Here is a 17,401-nt window from a genome sequence, read left to right on the forward strand (position 1 = left end):
TCCCTGCTCAAAGAGCTTACAATCTAATAGACAAAAAAATAAATAAAGTAAGCAAATCAAATCAATTAATGTGAACGGGAAGGAAGAGAGGAGGGTAGGTGGAGGCGAGTGGTTACAAGTGGTTACGAGTCAAAAGCAATGTTAAAGAGGTGGGCTTTCAGTCTAGATTTAAAGGTGGCCAAGGATGGGGCAAGACGTAGGGGCTCAGGAAGTTTATTCCAGGCGTAGGGTGCAGCGAGACAGAAGGCGCGAAGTCTGGAGTTGGCAGTAGTGGAGAAGGGAACAGATAAGAAGGATTTATCCATGGAGCGGAGTGCACGGGAAGGGGTGTAGGGAAGGACGAGTGTGGAGAGATACTGGGGAGCAGCAGAGTGAGTACATTTATAGGTTAGTAGAAGAAGTTTGAACAGAATGCGAAAACGGATAGGGAGCCAGTGAAGGGTCTTGAGGAGAGGGGTAGTATGAGTAAAGCGACCCTGGCGGAAGATGAGACGGGCAGCAGAGTTTTGAACCGACTGGAGAGGGGAGAGGTGACTAAGTGGGAGGCCAGCAAAAAGCAGATTGCAGTAGTCTAAACGAGAGGTGACAAGGGTGTGGATGAGGGTTTTGGTAGAGTGCTCGGAAAGAAAGGGGCGGATTTTACGGATGTTGTAAAGAAAGAAACGACAGGTCTTGGCAATCTGCTGGATATGAGCAGAGAAGGAGAGAGAAGAGTCAAAGATGACCCCAAGGTTTCGAGCTGAGGAGACAGGGAGAATGAGAGAGCCATCAACAGAAATAGAAAACGGGGGGAGCGGGGAGGTGGGTTTGGGGGGGAAAATGAGAAGCTCGGTTTTGGTCATATTTAATTTCAGGTGGCGTTGAGACATCCAGACAGCAATGTCAGACAAGCACGCTGAAACTTTGGTTTGGATGCAAGGTGAGATATCAGGAGTAGAAAGGTAGATTTGGGAGTCATCAGCATAGAGATGGTAGGAAAAGCCATGGGTTGAGATTAATGAACCAAGGGAAGAAGTGTAGATAGAAAAGAGGAGGGGACCAAGAACAGAACCCTGAGGTACGCTGACAGGCAGAGGGATAGAAGTAGAAGAGGATCCACCAGAGTGAACACTAAAGGTGCGGAGGGAGAGGTAGGAAGAGAACCAGGAAAGGACAGAGCCCTGGAATCCAAGTGAGGACAGGGTATCGAGAAGTATGCTGTGATCGACAGTGTCAAAAGCAGCGGAAAGATCAAGAAGAATGAGGATGGAATATTGACCTCTGGATTTAGCCAGTAATAGGTCATTGGAGACTTTAGTAAGCGCAGTTTCAGTTGAGTGGAGAGGGCGAAAACCAGATTGTAATGGGTCAAGAATAGCATGTGAGGAGAGAAAATCAAGGCAGCGGCGGTGAACAGCACGCTCAAGTAATTTGGAGAGAAAAGGAAGGAGGGAGATGGGTCGGTAATTAGAGGGACAAGTAGGGTCGAGTGAAGGCTTCTTAAGGAGAGGTGTGACCACAGCATGTTTAAAGGCAGCAGGGACAGTCGCAGTGGAAAGTGAGAGGTTGAGAATGTGACAGATAAAAGGAATAAGAGCAGGAGAGATGGCATTAAGAAGGTGGGTGGGAATGGGATCAGATGAACAGGTGGTACATTTTGAGGAAGAAAGGAGAAGTGTAGTTTCCTCAATAGTAACTTCAGGAAAGGAGGAAAGGGAATGAGGGGAAGGAGAGAGAGGGGAACGGACTAGTGGAGGGAGAGGTGGTGAGGTAGAGAAAGCAAGGTTTATCTTTTCAACCTTGTTGTGAAAGAATTCAGCAAGGGTCTGAGGAGATAATGAAGGGGGAGTTGGGGGAGGGGGCACCTTGAGGAGAGAGTTCAATGTGGTGAAGAGAAGTCGAGGATTAGAGCCAAGAGAGTTGGTCAGTTGGATATGATAATCCTGTTTGGCACGTAAAAGAGCAGATTGGAAGGAGGTCAGCATGAACTTAAAGCCACATCAAATTCAATGGCAGGCCGCAGGTTGCCCACCCTTGGCCTAGAAGATCCAGCTATTGAATTTTAGGTGCTTGAGCAACTTGATTTTTAGTAGTTTTCTAGCCTTGTAAAAATCACAGCAAAAATTACTTTATACTTGTAATTTGACTGATTTATATTGGCTATTTTGTCAGAAACGACAGCTACATTGACCAATCAGATAACCTCATGCTGCTTACTAGAATGCAACTGAGCTGCTTATATTAAATCTTTTTTTTTTTATTGAAAAAATCAATAAACACTCAAACAGCACAATGTCTCATTTCTTCACTGTGTAGACACTTCAAATCCTAACTTGCCCCCTCCAAACACTCCTCCTCCTAGATCAGGTTAAATAGCCAAGTATTTATGATATGGTATATAAAGAAACAATAACGCTTCCAAGCAAAAGAGCAAGGAAATTGAACTGCCATACCAGCTATAAGAGAAAAAGGCCTTGTGTCTTTTAGCCTACCCCTCAATTGCAATTCCCTTGCAGTAAACTAATGAATACTATCCCTCTCATATTCTCCCCCCCCCTCCCCATACTGAGCTGCTTATTTTAAAAGAAACGATTCATCATTAAAATATTTGGTACACTGTTCTGCTCATTTTGAAAGAGGATGCCCATCTTTTGACGTAAATTGGAAGACGGACGTCCTTCTCTCATAAATGTCCAGAACGGTATAATCAAAAGCCGATTTTGGACGTCCCCAACTGCACTCCGTCGCAGGGACGGCCAAAGTTCAAGGGAGCGTGTCGGAGGCGTAGCGATGGCGGGACTTGGGCGTGCCTAAAACTTGGACGTCCTTGTCCCATAATAGAAACAAACAAGGACGTCCTGACAAACACTTGGATGTTTTCACCCGGACCTGTTTTTGTTACGACTAAGGCACAAAAAGGTTCCCGAACTGAGCAGATGACCACCGGAGGGAATCGGGGATGACCTCCTGTTACTCCCCCAGTGGTCACTAAACCCCTCCCACCTTTATAAAACATCTTTAAATATATTTTGTGCCAGCCTCTATGCCAGCCTCAGATGTCATACTCGGGTCCGTGACAGCAGTATGCAGGTCCCTGGAGCAGTTTTAGTGGGTGAGTGCACTTCAGGCAGGCGGACCCAGCCCCATCTCCCACCCCCTACCTGTTACGTTTGTGGAGGAAACAGTGAGCTCTCCAAAACCCACCACAAACCCACTGTACCCTCATTTAGGTGCCCCCCTTCACGCGTAAGGGCTATGGTAGTGGTGTACAGTTGTCGGTTTTGGGGGTCTCAACATACAAGGTAAGGGAGCTATGTACCTGGGAGCAATTTCTGAAGTCCACTGCAGTGCCCCCTAGGGTGCCTGGTTGGTGTCCTGACATGTCAGGGGGACCAGTGCACTACAAATGCTGGCTCCTTCAACTACCAAATAGCTTGCATTTGGTCGTTTCTGACATGGACGTCTTTGGTTTTGAAAATAGCTGAAAACCAGAAACATCCATGTCTAGGGACGTCCATCTCTAAGGACGACCAAATTTAAGGATTTGGACGTCCCTGAATGTATTTTCGAAACAAAAGATGGACGTTCATCTTGTTTTGAAAATACGGGTTTCCCCGCCCCTTGATCGGGACGTTTTGCAAGGACGTCCAAATTGAAACGTGGATGTCCCTTTCGAAAATGCCCCTCTGTGTATATGTAGGTTAAGTATAATTCACAATAGTTGGTAGATATAACCTGCAACTCTGAAACCAATAATGCTGAAAAATAGTCTGTATAGCATCTTTGGTTTATAAGTGATTGATTGTAACATTTAATAGAATAGTAAATTGGCACTAAACTGCATATTAAGAGAATATAAGTGTTACTTGAGGGTGTGGCTTTGCCACTATGAATGTTACAAAAAATAAATCCGGGAAAAGGATCCTAAAAAAGGACTTTCCAGAAAGGCACTTAAGTGGTGAAATTGGTGAACACTGCAAGGAAAATTGACAAGTTCCAGTCCCGTTGCACTGTTTGACAGCATTCTTGTTTCCTTAGCTTATGAGAAATAATTTAATGCAGAATAGGGATGGGCTGTCGTTTAAAACAAATGTCACCCCCCTCTTAAAGAGTATGCACTATGTGCACATAGTGCTCACTCACATCCCCCTAGAGTGCATGTGCATGAACCACTGTGCATGTGCACCCTTTTGTGAAAGAAGGCACACTATGTACACACAATGCACAGTCTTTAAGAAGAGGGCACACTATTAACAACATAGTTGAAAATGAAAAATATTCCAAACAAAAATTTCTCGGATGCTCATACCTAATGCTGTCATCATTTAGTGCTACAAAACACTTACACGATCACATTTCAGCTTTGTCTGTTTCTCAAGGAGAACTAATTTTATATACATTTGTACAGAAATAGTAGCCCTTGGCATGGCATGTCCTGACATTACAGAGTATCAGAACAGCTTGATTAAAGTGGAACCGTAAATTGGATTTCAAGATAACCTAATGTTGTGCCTTAAAGCAAGTAACTTAAATTTAATTCAGGCACACACAATGAGAAAGCAGTTTTGTTTAATTTGTTAATATATGGTGTCCCACCTACTCCTAAATTGTAATGTACTGCAGTTATCAACATTCACACGAATATAACTTAAGATCAAAGCAAATTTTACATGTACAAATGTGGTAACTCACTACTGACTGTAGGAGCAAAGGAAAATGCCACCCTTCTCCATTAAGCCTATTCTTTTCAAGTGTTTTAAAAGCAAAATGCAACGGTTGTTTTTTGACAAATAGGAGGATCTGAACTGGATAATGAGACGGGTAGTGGAAGGGCTGTATTGACCATGCACCATCCACTCCTTCCGGAATTCTGTGCCAAAATAATTAACATTCTGCGCACAAAATTGACAAATTCTGCAAGTTTATTTGTCACAATTAACGTTTATGCTAATTATTATCCAGCATTTCAATACAATCCCATATTTTCATTACATTAGTGCTAATTATTATGTAGAATTTAAGTACAATCCAGTATGTTCATTAAATTTTATTTGCAATTGGGTGTATACATGAACAGGGCTCCCACATGCATGTATAATTTATACATGTGTAACTTATCCTATCCTGTAAGTTACACGTGTCTCCAACATCTAGGCATGAACACATGCCATTACTGCTCACACCTAAATTCTAGATTCATATTTCACCTGTTAGTGTAGTATTCTGTTACAGAATTACCCTGATGTGTGTGTGGATGTGCCCCTCTGCATCCACACACCTCCACTCACCCTCACCTGAACTACATCGGTCCTCTTCGGGGCAGGAAAGAACCCCACTCTTTTCTGCCCTGCCTTTTCATCCAAATGGCCACGGAGACTTCATGCGGCAGCCTCACAAGACTACCTCTTGAAGTCTTGGCTGCTATTTTGAAGAAGCGCACCGGCCAGAGAGCAACGGGAGCAGGCGGGCAGGAAAGAGTGGGCTTCTTTCCTGCCCCCAAGAAGACCGATGTAGTTTGGGTGAGGCCACTAGACCACCAGGGCAGGTGAAGATAGGTCTGGGGAGTGCCGGCAAAGATTGAAGAGCTGCTAGAGGGACAGGCTACAAAAAAGAAAAAGTTACCGTGTTAAATGACATGCAACTTTGCTTTTTGTGCTGCAGTGTGCTTTCTTTCCCTCCGAGTGCTGCAGTGGACCTCCCCCTTTGTCCCATGACATGCATCCTGACTCCCGATTGGCCCAAATGACCAAATCGCCAGGATTCTGCATGAAAATGCAGAATCTTTCACCCCTGGGGAATTCTGTGCAAATTCTGCACTGCACAATAGTGCAGAATTCCAGCAGGAGTAACCATCATTACTCTATAATGTTAGACATGCTCATATGCAGTACTACTGATAGGTGCAGGAAATATAATGCCTGACCTTGAAATACTAGCATCAGTGAATGTGTGCAATCTTTTGCTCGTTTAGGTAGACTGGAAATTTAGAGACTGGCTTGGTTTCATCACAGTTAAGTGATTGCCAAAACCTGTCGTTTCTTTCTCTATAACATTAGCAAAATCCGTCCCTTCATCTCTGAGCACTCTGCCAGAACCCTTATCCACACTCTTATCACGTCTCGTCTTGATTATTGTAACCTGCTTCTCACCAGCCTCCCTCTTAGCCATCTCTCTCCTCTTCAATCAGTCCAAAACTCTGCTGCGCAACTCATCTTCCGCCAAAGTTGCTATGCTCACATTATCCCCCTCCTTAAGTTAACTTCACTGGCTCCCTATCCGTTTCCGTATTCAGTTCAAGCTTCTCTTATTGACCTATAAGTGTATTCACTCTGCCGCTCCCCAGTACCTCTCCACTCTCGTCTCTCCCTATGCCCCCCTCGGGTACTCCGCTCTGTAGATAAATCTCTCTTATCCGTCCCCTTCTCCTCTACTGCTAATTCTAGACTCCGTTCCTTTTGTCTTGCTGCACCTCACGCCTGGAATAGACTTCCCGAACCTGTGCATCTAGCCCCGTCCTTGGCCGTTTTCAAGTCCAAACTTAAAGCCCACCTCTTTACCACTGCTTTTGACCCCTAACTACTACTCACTTGCCCTGTCCTTTATCCTCACCTATTTATTCCCTTTTTCTTAATTATTCTGTCTGTTTACCTGTCTTATCTAGATTGTAAGCTGTTTGAGCAGGGACTGTCTTTTTGTGTATGGTACAGCGCTGTGTATGCCTTGTAGCACTATAGAAATGATAAGTAGTAGTAAGTGATCTGTTTGTATTGTTTGACACTGTCAGCAATTCTAGTTGCACCACAATAAACTGTTTTGCACTTAAATGGTGTATATCTGAAAAAATAATTCACTGGTATGGTTGGGGGATTTTACGACCAATGATAGAAGCTGTGAACTGTGGTTTGGATGACTTGATTTTGATTGACATCCATAAGGGTACCACAGTCATCTGAGGTCTTTTCCCTCATCATTTCCTTATGGTGCTAGATCAACAGAGGTTTTTTCTCATATATATTCTTATACATATTTTATAGAAGGTTTTATGTTTATCAGAGCTTTTTGTAAAATTTATGGAAAGCATGACTTGGATGCCCTTTATCTTATCTAGGCACCCTATGCAAAATTGGGCATTTAATCTGAAAGGATTGAAGCATTCAGAAGAGAACTACAAAAATGGTACAGGGTCTGCAACACAAACCTTATATTGGAGAGGTTTAAAGAATTCAAAAGGTGCTCTGGAGTAAAAACATGTAAAGAAAGATATGATAGAAACTTTCACAAATCTAGCAGTATGAGAAGGCGGCATATTTTATAAAAAAAAAAAAAAACTCCAGGATAAAGTGTTAAAATAAGCTGAAGGCATGAAAGGTCAGGAAATATGAAGAAAAATTTCTTTAATGAGAGAGTGATGGATGCCTGGAATAGTTTACTGGCAGACATGACAGCTGGGAGCTTTCCTTAGCACAGAAGTAGTGATAAATCTGAACTAGAGTGTGTAGGCAGGAATTGAAAGAGAAGGAGCATTTAGTATCTTGTATGTAACATCTCATACTTTTAACTATGAAAATGACCAAGAGGACAAATATGATAGACGTCTACAACATTCTGAGTTACGTGGAATGGGTAAATGCAAATAGATTGTTTACTCTTTCAAAACTACAAAGACTAGGTAACATGACATCAATTTAGATAGTAATAATTTTAAAGCAAATAGGAAAGAATATTTTTTTCACTCAACACAAGCTCTGGAACTCATTGCCAGATAAATTAATAAAAGCAGTTAATGTAACTGGAGTTAAAAAAAAAGGTTTGGATAAGTTCCTGAAGGTAAAGGTCATAAACCATTATTAAGGTAGACCTGGGAATGCCACTGCTTATCCCTGGGAGATAGGTAGCATGGAATCTTGCTACTTTTTGGGATTCTGCCAGGTACTTGTGACATGGTTTGACCACTGTTAGAAGCAAGATAATGGACTAAATGGGCCTTTGGTCTGACCCAGAGGCTCATTTTCAAAGCACTTAGCCTCCCAAAGTTCCATAGAAACCTATGGAACTTAGCCTCCCAAAGTGCTTTGAAAATATGCCTCCCAGTATGGTAATTAAGTTCATATCTTCAAGAAAATTAGTCAATGTTTTTATCTTATTTACTAAAACGTCATTACACACCCAGTCAGTAAAACTGTGAGTTGTAAATATGAATACAAAACAAAAGGAACCCCCCCCCCCCACCTTCTGATCATATCAATAAATTATTTTTTAAAATCCCTTCACAGATTCCCCCACTTTCTTGAACTATCGTTGATGCTTTTATTTTATTTACTAAAACGTCATTATACACCCAGTCAATAAAGCTCTGAGTTGTAACTATAAATACAAAACAAAAGGAACCCCCACCTTCTGATCTTATCAATAACTAAATTATTTTTAAAAATTACGTCACAGATTTCCCCACACTTTTGAGCTATCCTAAAATCAACATCTTTCAATCTTCATAATCCCTTTCTGAAAGACTCCAGTGAAGTCTCCCCAGGTTTAGCCTCTGTTCCCAATTTTAACAGTCTAGAGCTTAGTAACCTGGCAAAGTTCAGGAAAACAGCCAGGTTTTAATAGCTTCATGAAAACTAGCCTTTCCTTAGCGTCAGCTCCAGACCATGCCCTACAAGTGTATATATGCCCTCCTACCAGCAGATGGGGAGACTGAGACAAACTTTGAAGTGGGTTTCACTTGGTGCTGTAGAGCCCTGCACCCCTCAGTATTTCTCTGTCTCCTCAGCAGATGGTAGGTAAGTGCTGTGGGCTCTGCATCACTTTGTAACATTAAATAAATAAAAGAGGGAACCAGGGTTTCTTTGGTGTGTGGTTAGAGGGAAGGGAAATGGGACTTGATATACTGCCTTTCTGAGGTTTTTGCAACGACATTCAAAGCGGTTTACATATATTCAGGTACTTATTTTGTACCAGGGGCAATGGAGGGTTAAATGACTTGCCCAGAGTCACAAGGAGCTGCAGTGGGAATCAAACTCAGTTCCCCAGGATCAAAGTCCATTGCACTAACCACTAGGCTACTCCTCCATCCAGAGGAAGAACAGATATAGAGACTTGTTTCTTTAGAAAAAGAGAAAACAAAAGAGCAGCATTGGTTTTAAGCAGAATAAGTACTAAATGAGCGATTTGGAAGCAGGGATTCACTGCTGTTAAATGCCTGACTGGTTTCTGTGTGGGAGCCACGTTTCTGCCACGGTCCCCCAGGTCTTTGATTGTGGCTGTGCACATGGACAAGTTTCTCACAGCCTTGAACCTCTCAGAAGCTTACCTACACATTCCCATCAACCTGGACCATCACAGATTCTTGTGCTTTGCAATTATGGGCCGTCGATAATGAATTGATAATTCCGGGCACTTCTGTCTGGCTTGGCTATGGCACCCAGGACCTTCACCAAGGTGATGGTGGTGGTGGCTGCTCATCTCTGCAAAGAGGGGGTGTTGGTGCACCCCTCTCTGGATGATTGGTTGATCCGGGCCAAGTCTCACGAGAAGAGTTTGCAGGTCTCTGTTGTAGCATCTCGGCTGGGTGGTCAACATGGCCAAGAGTCTGCTTCAACCCACCCGATCCCTGGAATATCTGGGGGTGCAGTTTGATACAGTGTTGGGCCGAAGCTTGTAGCACAAGTGTGGGTTCTGGAAGGTCATCACTCTTCCCCCCCCCCCCCCCCCCCCATCCACATGGAGCATTCTGCAGGTGCTCGGTTCCATGGCGGTAATGATTGAGGGGCCACATACATCCTCTGCAACGGTCTTTACTGTCCCACTGGTTTCTGATGTCTGGGGACCTTCGGACATTGCTCCCCTTGTACAGGACAGTTCAGAACAATCTGCTCTGGTGGCTGGATCCGGCTCAGCTTTTGGCCGAGATACCTCTGGAGGCCTTGCCGTGGGTTCTGGTGAAGATGAATGCAAGTCTTCTTGGCTGGGGAATGCACTGTCTTGGTTGCTTGGCCAGGGTTGTTTGCAGGAGTAAAGGGAATGGGACTTGATATACTGTCGTTCTGTAGTTTTTGCAACCACATTCAAATCGGTTTACATATTATATACAGGTACTTATTTGTATCTGGAGCAATGGAGGGTTAAGTGACTTGCCGAGAGCAGTGGTCTGTCAACCACCTCGAGACCAGGGCCATTCGTTTGGCTCTTGTGGCCTTCCAACCCCTTCTGGAGAACAAGGCGGTCAGAGTTCTCTCAGACAAAGCCATAGTGTGGCATACATGAACTGTCAGGGAGGCACCAGGAGCAGGGACTTGGTGCTCGAGACAACCAAGTTGTTGTCCTGGGTGGAAACTCATTTCCTTCAGATCTTGGCTCAGCACGTGGCTGGCGTCTCAAATATGTAGGCGGATTTTCTCATTTGGACCCTTCTCAGTACGATGGAATGGTGCCTTTCTGTGGAGGCTTTCCACTCTCTGATCCTCTGGTGGGGGACTCTGATTTATGGATCTCATAGCTACAGCCCAGAATGCTAAGGTGATGCATTTCTTCAATTGGCAGAAGGAGCCGATGCTGGAGGATATATACCCACTCGCAGGACATGGTCTGGAACAACTAAAGGAAAGTAAATTAGCAGGTAAGACCTAATTTCTCTTTTGATTTTCCAATCAGATATTTAAAGGAGTTGAATTTTACAAGACAGGGAAAAAATAAATGTTTGCTTGATGCCTAGTGATGTGTAATTTAATCTCACCTAAATTAGTGCAGTTTACCCTTCGTGCATTCTGAATGCAGCTGTTCTTTGATACTTGACCTTCCTAATTCCTTTCAAGTCCCCCTTTTTGGTTTCTTCGTTACATTGTGTCACAATCAATATATAAAACCCCACTTGTTCAAAATTGTATTTGTTTACCATAAACCCTTTTTAAATATCCAAACTCCACATATTCCTTAAAATGCTATTCTTTCTCATTTTTTTTCCAAATGGATACTTATCTTGTTACTGCAGAATATAGTCAGTACATATTTAAATATCCAGTTATATGCACTTGAGTTCAGTAATCTGACATGACTGGCTCATGTTTCACCAAAGGTTTCCACAGGGGCTCCAGTTCAACATATGCAGACTAAATACAAAATCCTTTATACTGAGCATCACTTCTCATTCTGTCAACAAATTTTCCTGTATATCACAGAGCTTGTTCTTTTCTATAATCCAAAACACAATGTTCTTAAAATCCTATATGCATACTCAGAACAAACATACAATTTTCCTATCATATCTTACTCCTATGCTTCATTACCTTGTATAACTAAATATTCACATATTTGTTTACTCATAAAAATGACCATAGTGGTCCCTTAAATATTTTCTCCATTATCTATATATTGTTCATACTGAAATGTTGATACTGCCTTCTGAAACAATCCATACATAGCTCACCACAACCCTTTACTTATAAATTAAACATTCAGCAATACCAAACAGAAATCTCAAATTTCATAACCCTCTGGGTCAGTTTTATAAATGACAGCATGGCATTCTTCAACCCTGCACATTTCAAATGTATCACTTTCCACAAAAACATTGCACTAGAAATGCTGTTCTAATCACTTCCTATACACACTGGATCTAGTTGTCTTAAATTGAACACACCACCTTTCATACAGTATTTCATCTAGATACTGCCCCCTTAATATGAGGAATAATTTAAACACATACCTCTAATACTTCATTCTTCGGTGTTCCAACTTGTCTAGTACAATTAAATACCTTGGCTCAGCATCTTTAAACTTGATGGTTTCATACTTATTCCCACTTATTCTATTATTCAAAAAACCTTCACATTTAGATATCCCTTACTAAAGGGAGCCTTCCCCATATTGCTTGTAAACCATTCATATGCCTTATGCTAATCACCAAAAGGAACCAGCTCTCCACTATTCAAAATGCCTCGGCTAATCACCAGATGTAGAAAGGTAAACTCACAACCCCACTATATGTCCTCTTTAATATGGAGTTTTTACTTATATGTTTTTTTTTTATATGGAGGAAAAACCTCAGCAGTGGGGTTTTAAGCTGTAGCAATCACTTGCTTCTTTTTTCACAACAGCACCATGTGACAAGACCAATCACTGGCCAAAAAACCTCCAAATTTTTATGTAAACTTTTTAATTTCTCTACCACATGCATTGCTTGGCCAGTGATTGGTCTTAGTCATATGGTGCTGTTGCTGTGAAAAAAAGAAGCAAGTGATTACTACAGCTTAAAACCTTTGACTGCTGAGGCCTTTTTCCTCCATATAAAAACAAAAAATAAAGTAAGTGAAAGTAAAAAAATCCATATTAAAGAGGACATATAGTGGGTTTCTAAACCATTTAGCTTTATGCCCAAAATGTTCTGCAGATCCATTCCTAAAGCACCCATTATATTTGACTCCTAATGATGATCGATTATTTGATATTTATACCCACCAGTTTACAAATCAGTTTATTATTAAGCAAACACAGTTGTATTCCATCCTACATCATCTATATGGCTTGAGATTCTGTGGTGTATGTAATGATGCTCCTCCAAGTTATCCAAAATCCCGATATACCATAATTTCATTAATTCACATTGGACTAAATTGTGTAAATTGCGCCCAAATTTGGGCACTGAAAAATGAGCATTATTCTATAAATGGCGCTCCGAGTTGGGCGCCATTTATAGAATAGCACATAGCACCAAGATCTGTGCCAAACTTTGGGTACAAAGATTTATACTAACTGAAATCTGGTGTAAATCCTCATGCGTAAATTGGGCGTGGATCTCCAAAATTCTATAATGCTGCGTGCATCTTTATGGTTTAACATTTTTTATTGGTGACATGGCATAAATTACAAATTCGGCAGTTTTATGATTAACATATCAAACTTCTATGTTAAGAATGTAGTTCACAGTTACAACTCAAACCTATACATCACCAATCTTTTAACTTTAAACCCCAACCCATCCCTTTTCCCCCTCCCCTCAACCCACCCTCCCATAAATCCTATCCTTGATGGCCCCCCGAGCCTGTATTCTGATAGCCTGGGTGAGCCTGTACCCCCCCATTCCCAACCCATTCCGGGATGAGCGATCAACCCATACTTACTAGTCCCTCCTCCAATTCTACAGCAAGTTTAAAAGCAAGCTACAGCCTTGGGGGCTCAACTCCTGTAAGCATGGGTTATGCTGCGTGCATCTCTAATAAATGCCCCAGACACTCCCATGGACAGGCCCCCTTTTCAGTTGCATGTTAAAAGATTTACGTGCACGTCTTTATAAATAGTGTTCAGCAAGATATGTGCGTAAATCCAAATTGTTGCCAGTTAATGCCAATAATTGTTGGTGCACAATTACTGGCGCTAATTGGCTCGTTGCTTACATTGTATACATAAACTGGGTGTGTGCCAAATTTGCGCACCCAATTTTGGGCACAATATATAGAATCCAGGGGATTGTGTTTAAATTAAAGAAAGCATCTTGTATATACTAACATCTTCTCTAAAACTGAAATATTAACATGTCTCCTCTATTGGTTAATCATTTTATAGTTCTTTTTCACTCCCTTTTGTGATATTTACTTCCCTTTTCTCTTTTTTTTTTTTTTTTTTTTTTTTTTATAGTAACAATTCTGGATTTTTCTCTTTTTTTTTTTTTTTTTAAATTTTCTAACCAGTTGTAAAGTCTGGTCTTGTACTCAAAAATCCCAATACCTTTTCATTGTTTTCCTTTGTTCTTGATTGAGTAGTATTTCTGCAGTGAAGTTTGTAGTGATGCTAACCAAATAATTTGCATTTATGTTATAGTTCAAAAGAATAAATGAGTGTTTTTTCTGATTTTTGTTAGGTTCTGTGTGGAGGTTGTGGTCTCTTTAACAGCCATGTGTTCCAGATCCAGCAGAAGCGGAGTCTCTCTTTGCATGAGTACCTGAGCATGGGGCTCTTACAAGAGGCTGGTATCTCTGTCCCAAAGGGCCTGGTTGCCAAAACACCAGAGGAAGCCTATGTAATTGCAAAGGAAATAGGTATATAATCAAAATAAACGTTTCAGTGTATTTATTTAAATAGTTCTCATAAAGGATTCAGTAATTATTACATTAGATTCACTGTTTTAAGTGTTCATATTTTAGAAACAGTTTATTGTATTCCTTTTTTTAATGAACAGAGACAACTTGATTTCTTCACACAGTGACCAGTATTCTTATGAAGACCTAAAAGCCCCATGGACACTTTCAAGTGGGAGATAGAGCTGTTCAGTTCAGTGACATTTTTTACAGTTTATTGCCAGTTTCCTTAGCATCCACCAGGTCAGTCCAGGAAGTGTGTGGGTTGAGTCCACTGACAATTAGGTGGGGATAGAAAACAACAGAAATGTACTCTGCTCTGCACCTCAGTATTTTTCTGTCTTCACTTACTGTTCCACCCGCACTTCCTGGACTTGATCTAGTGGGATTAAAGGAAATAAAATTAGCAGGTAAAATCTAATTTCTCCATTGTTTCTTTTTGTTTAAAATTGTTTTAATTCTGTTGCAAAAATTAGAAACACTGTACACACGACACATCCTTTCATAATAATGCAGTAGTTAAGAATTCCAGATGCAAATAGGTTTTATGTGTTTACCCTATCCCCCATTTTTTGCCTGCCTTCCTCAATATTACGTGTGGGTTGGTTTTATTTGAATCACTGTTTAACTAACACCTCTGCTCTCAAAAAAGCCAGAAGTTCTAGAGACTATGCCTCGGTGCCCCCAGGCAGAGAAGCTAGGACGTTGGACTCTTTTGTGAGGAAGATGTTCTAGGCCTCAATTCTCGTGTCCAGAATACAATCGTACCAGCTCTTTACTAGTGTCTATTTTTGGAACTTGTTGTGCAAGTTGATGGACTTGGTAGACTCTTTCCCATTGGAGCAGGCCGAGTCAGTGCACCAGTTGGCCAAGCAGCAGAAGGCATTTCTAAATTTTTGGACGGAGCACCTGTGACACTTTCGACGTGGCTTCCAGGATGTCTGCTCAAAGTATCGCAATGCGCAGACTCTCATGACTGCGTGTTTCTGACTTTGGAACATTCTCTTCAACAGAGGTTGGTGGATGCCCCATGCTGGGGGGTTAACCTTTTTGGAGAGAAGGTTCAGGAGGTCGCTGACCAGTCAAAAAGCATACTACTACTACTATTAAACATTTCTATAGCGCTACTAGGCTTACGCAGCGCTGTACAAATTAACATGAAAAGACAGTCCCTGCTCACCAGAGCTTACAATCTAAATTGGACAGACGAACAGACAGCTAGGGGTGGGGAAATTGCAGTGGTAGGGGTGATAAGTGAGGGTGTTGAGTAAGAGAGTCATGGTTAGGAGTCGAAAGCAGTAGCAAAGAGGTGGGCTTTAAGCCTAGACTTGAAGACAGCCAGAGACTGAGCCTGACGTACTGGCTCAGGGAGTCTATTCCAGGCATAGGGAGCAGCGAGATAGAAGGAACGGAGCCGGGAGTTAGCAGTGGGGGAGAAGGGGGACGACAGGAGACATTTACCCAGCGAACGGAGTTCACGGGGAGGAGTGTAGGGAGAGATGAGAGTGGAAAGGTACTGAGGAGCTGCGGAGTGGATGCACTTGTAGGTCAAAAGCAGAAGTTTATCATAAGCAAAAGAGGCAGCATGATTTTCTTTTCCCTTATACTGATACCATCTCTTCTCTCTCCCGCCTGATGTTTTCTGCACCAGCCTCCTCAGCTAGGAGGTCTTTTGGCAAGTCGAAGAAGGTTGCCTACTACTCACAGAGATGTAGGTTTGCCACTTCCACTCATCAGCCTACTCAGGTTCAATCCTAGTGTGCTCATTCTCATCAACAGTATGCGCCTAAGGCCCCTGCTGCTCCCCAGTCTAAGCAAGGGGCGAGCTTTTGACTGGCTCCAGCAGAGCATAGCTGCTATCAAAGTGTCCGGTATCGGACTACCTGCCAGTCGGGAGGAGGCTGAAATTTTTCCACAAAAGGTGGTCCTTTATAACCTCCGACTGGTGGGTTCTTCAAATAGTCCATCTCGGATACACACTCAATTGGCTTTAACAAACTCCAAATTGTCCACCAAGATCTCAATACTTCATTTCTCAGCACAAGCAGGTACTTGCAGAGGAACTTTCCGCCCTTCTTCAGGCCCATGCGGTTGAACCCGTTCCACCATGGAAAGAAGGGCATGGATTCTATTAAAGGTACTTCCTTGTGCAAAAGATGACGGGGATGCGTCCCATCTTAGACCTAAGGGCCCTGAACAAATTCCTGGTCAAAGAAAAGTTCAGGATGGTTTCCTGGGCACCCTTCTTCCCATGATTCAGGAAGACGATTGACTATGCTTTCTGGATTTGAAGGATGCATGTACTCACGTCCTTATACTTCCAACTCTCTGGAATTATCTTTGATTTCGGCTGTGAACACATCACTGCCAGTACTGCATGTTGCCATTTGGCCTTGCATCAGCTCCCAGGGTCTTTACCAAATGTCTAGCGGTAGTCGCAGCATCGCTACACAGACTGGGAGTCCATATGTTCCATTACCTCGACAATTGGCTAGTGAAGAGCACTTCGGAGGACGGTGCTTGGGAGTCCATGCGGAGGACTATTCAGGTGCTAGAACTACTTGGGTTCATTATAAACTACCCCAGGTCCCATCTTCGCCTTGCTCGATAAGCAGAAGGTTCGAGCATTCCTCCCAGGGCCAAGGGCAGACACTTTAGTTGCATTGGCTTTACAGGTTCGAGCCTCTCTCAGCAGGTCACGGCTCGGCAGATATTGAGGTTGTTGGGCCACATGGCTTCCACAGTTTGTGACACACATGACACGCCTTCACATGAGATCAGCCCAATGGACCCTAGCCTTCCAGTGGTAACAGGCTACTGGAGACCTGGAAGATGTCATCCGAGTGTCTCCAGACCTTGCTGACTCCCTGCTCTGGTGTACTGTTCGATCCAATTTGACCCATTCCCAATTCCTCAGCTACAAAAAGTGCTTACGACGGACGTATCGTTCCTCGGTTGGGGAGCTCATGTAGATTAGCTTCACAGGGAGCAAGGTCCCTCCAGGAAACAGGTCTTCAGATCAATCTTCTGGAACGTCGGACAATCTGGAACGCTTTAAAGGCTTTTAGAGATCGGATGTCCAACCAAATTGTGCTAATTCAAACAGACAACCAGGTTGCAATGTTTTACACCATCAAGCAGGAGGGCACCGGATCACGCCTTCTGTGTCAGGAGGCTGTCTGGATATGTTGCTGGGCTCGCCAACATGGCATGTTCCTCTGAGCCACTTATCTGGCAGACAAGAACAACAGTTTGGCCTGCAGACTGAGCAGAGTTATGCAACTGCACAAGTGGTCTCTCAATATGGAAATTGCCAGCGAGATCTTCTGAAAGTGGGTCACCCCCCTTGG

At 42.7% G+C, this 17,401-nt stretch overlaps 1 protein-coding gene across 1 annotated transcript in view; it reads left to right on the forward strand.

Moving 5' to 3' along the window:
* SUCLA2 (succinate-CoA ligase ADP-forming beta subunit) overlaps positions 1–17,401 on the forward strand; it is a 145,911-nt gene that overhangs the window by 31,800 nt on the left and 96,710 nt on the right. Inside the window, exon 2 of the mRNA XM_030200494.1 lies at positions 13,835–14,012. Coding sequence (XP_030056354.1) covers positions 13,835–14,012 — 178 coding nt within the window. The remainder of the gene's footprint in view (positions 1–13,834; positions 14,013–17,401) is intronic.

Source organism: Microcaecilia unicolor, chromosome 4, assembly GCF_901765095.1.
Source record: "Microcaecilia unicolor chromosome 4, aMicUni1.1, whole genome shotgun sequence".
In the NCBI taxonomy this organism is placed as follows: Eukaryota; Metazoa; Chordata; class Amphibia; order Gymnophiona; family Siphonopidae; genus Microcaecilia; species Microcaecilia unicolor.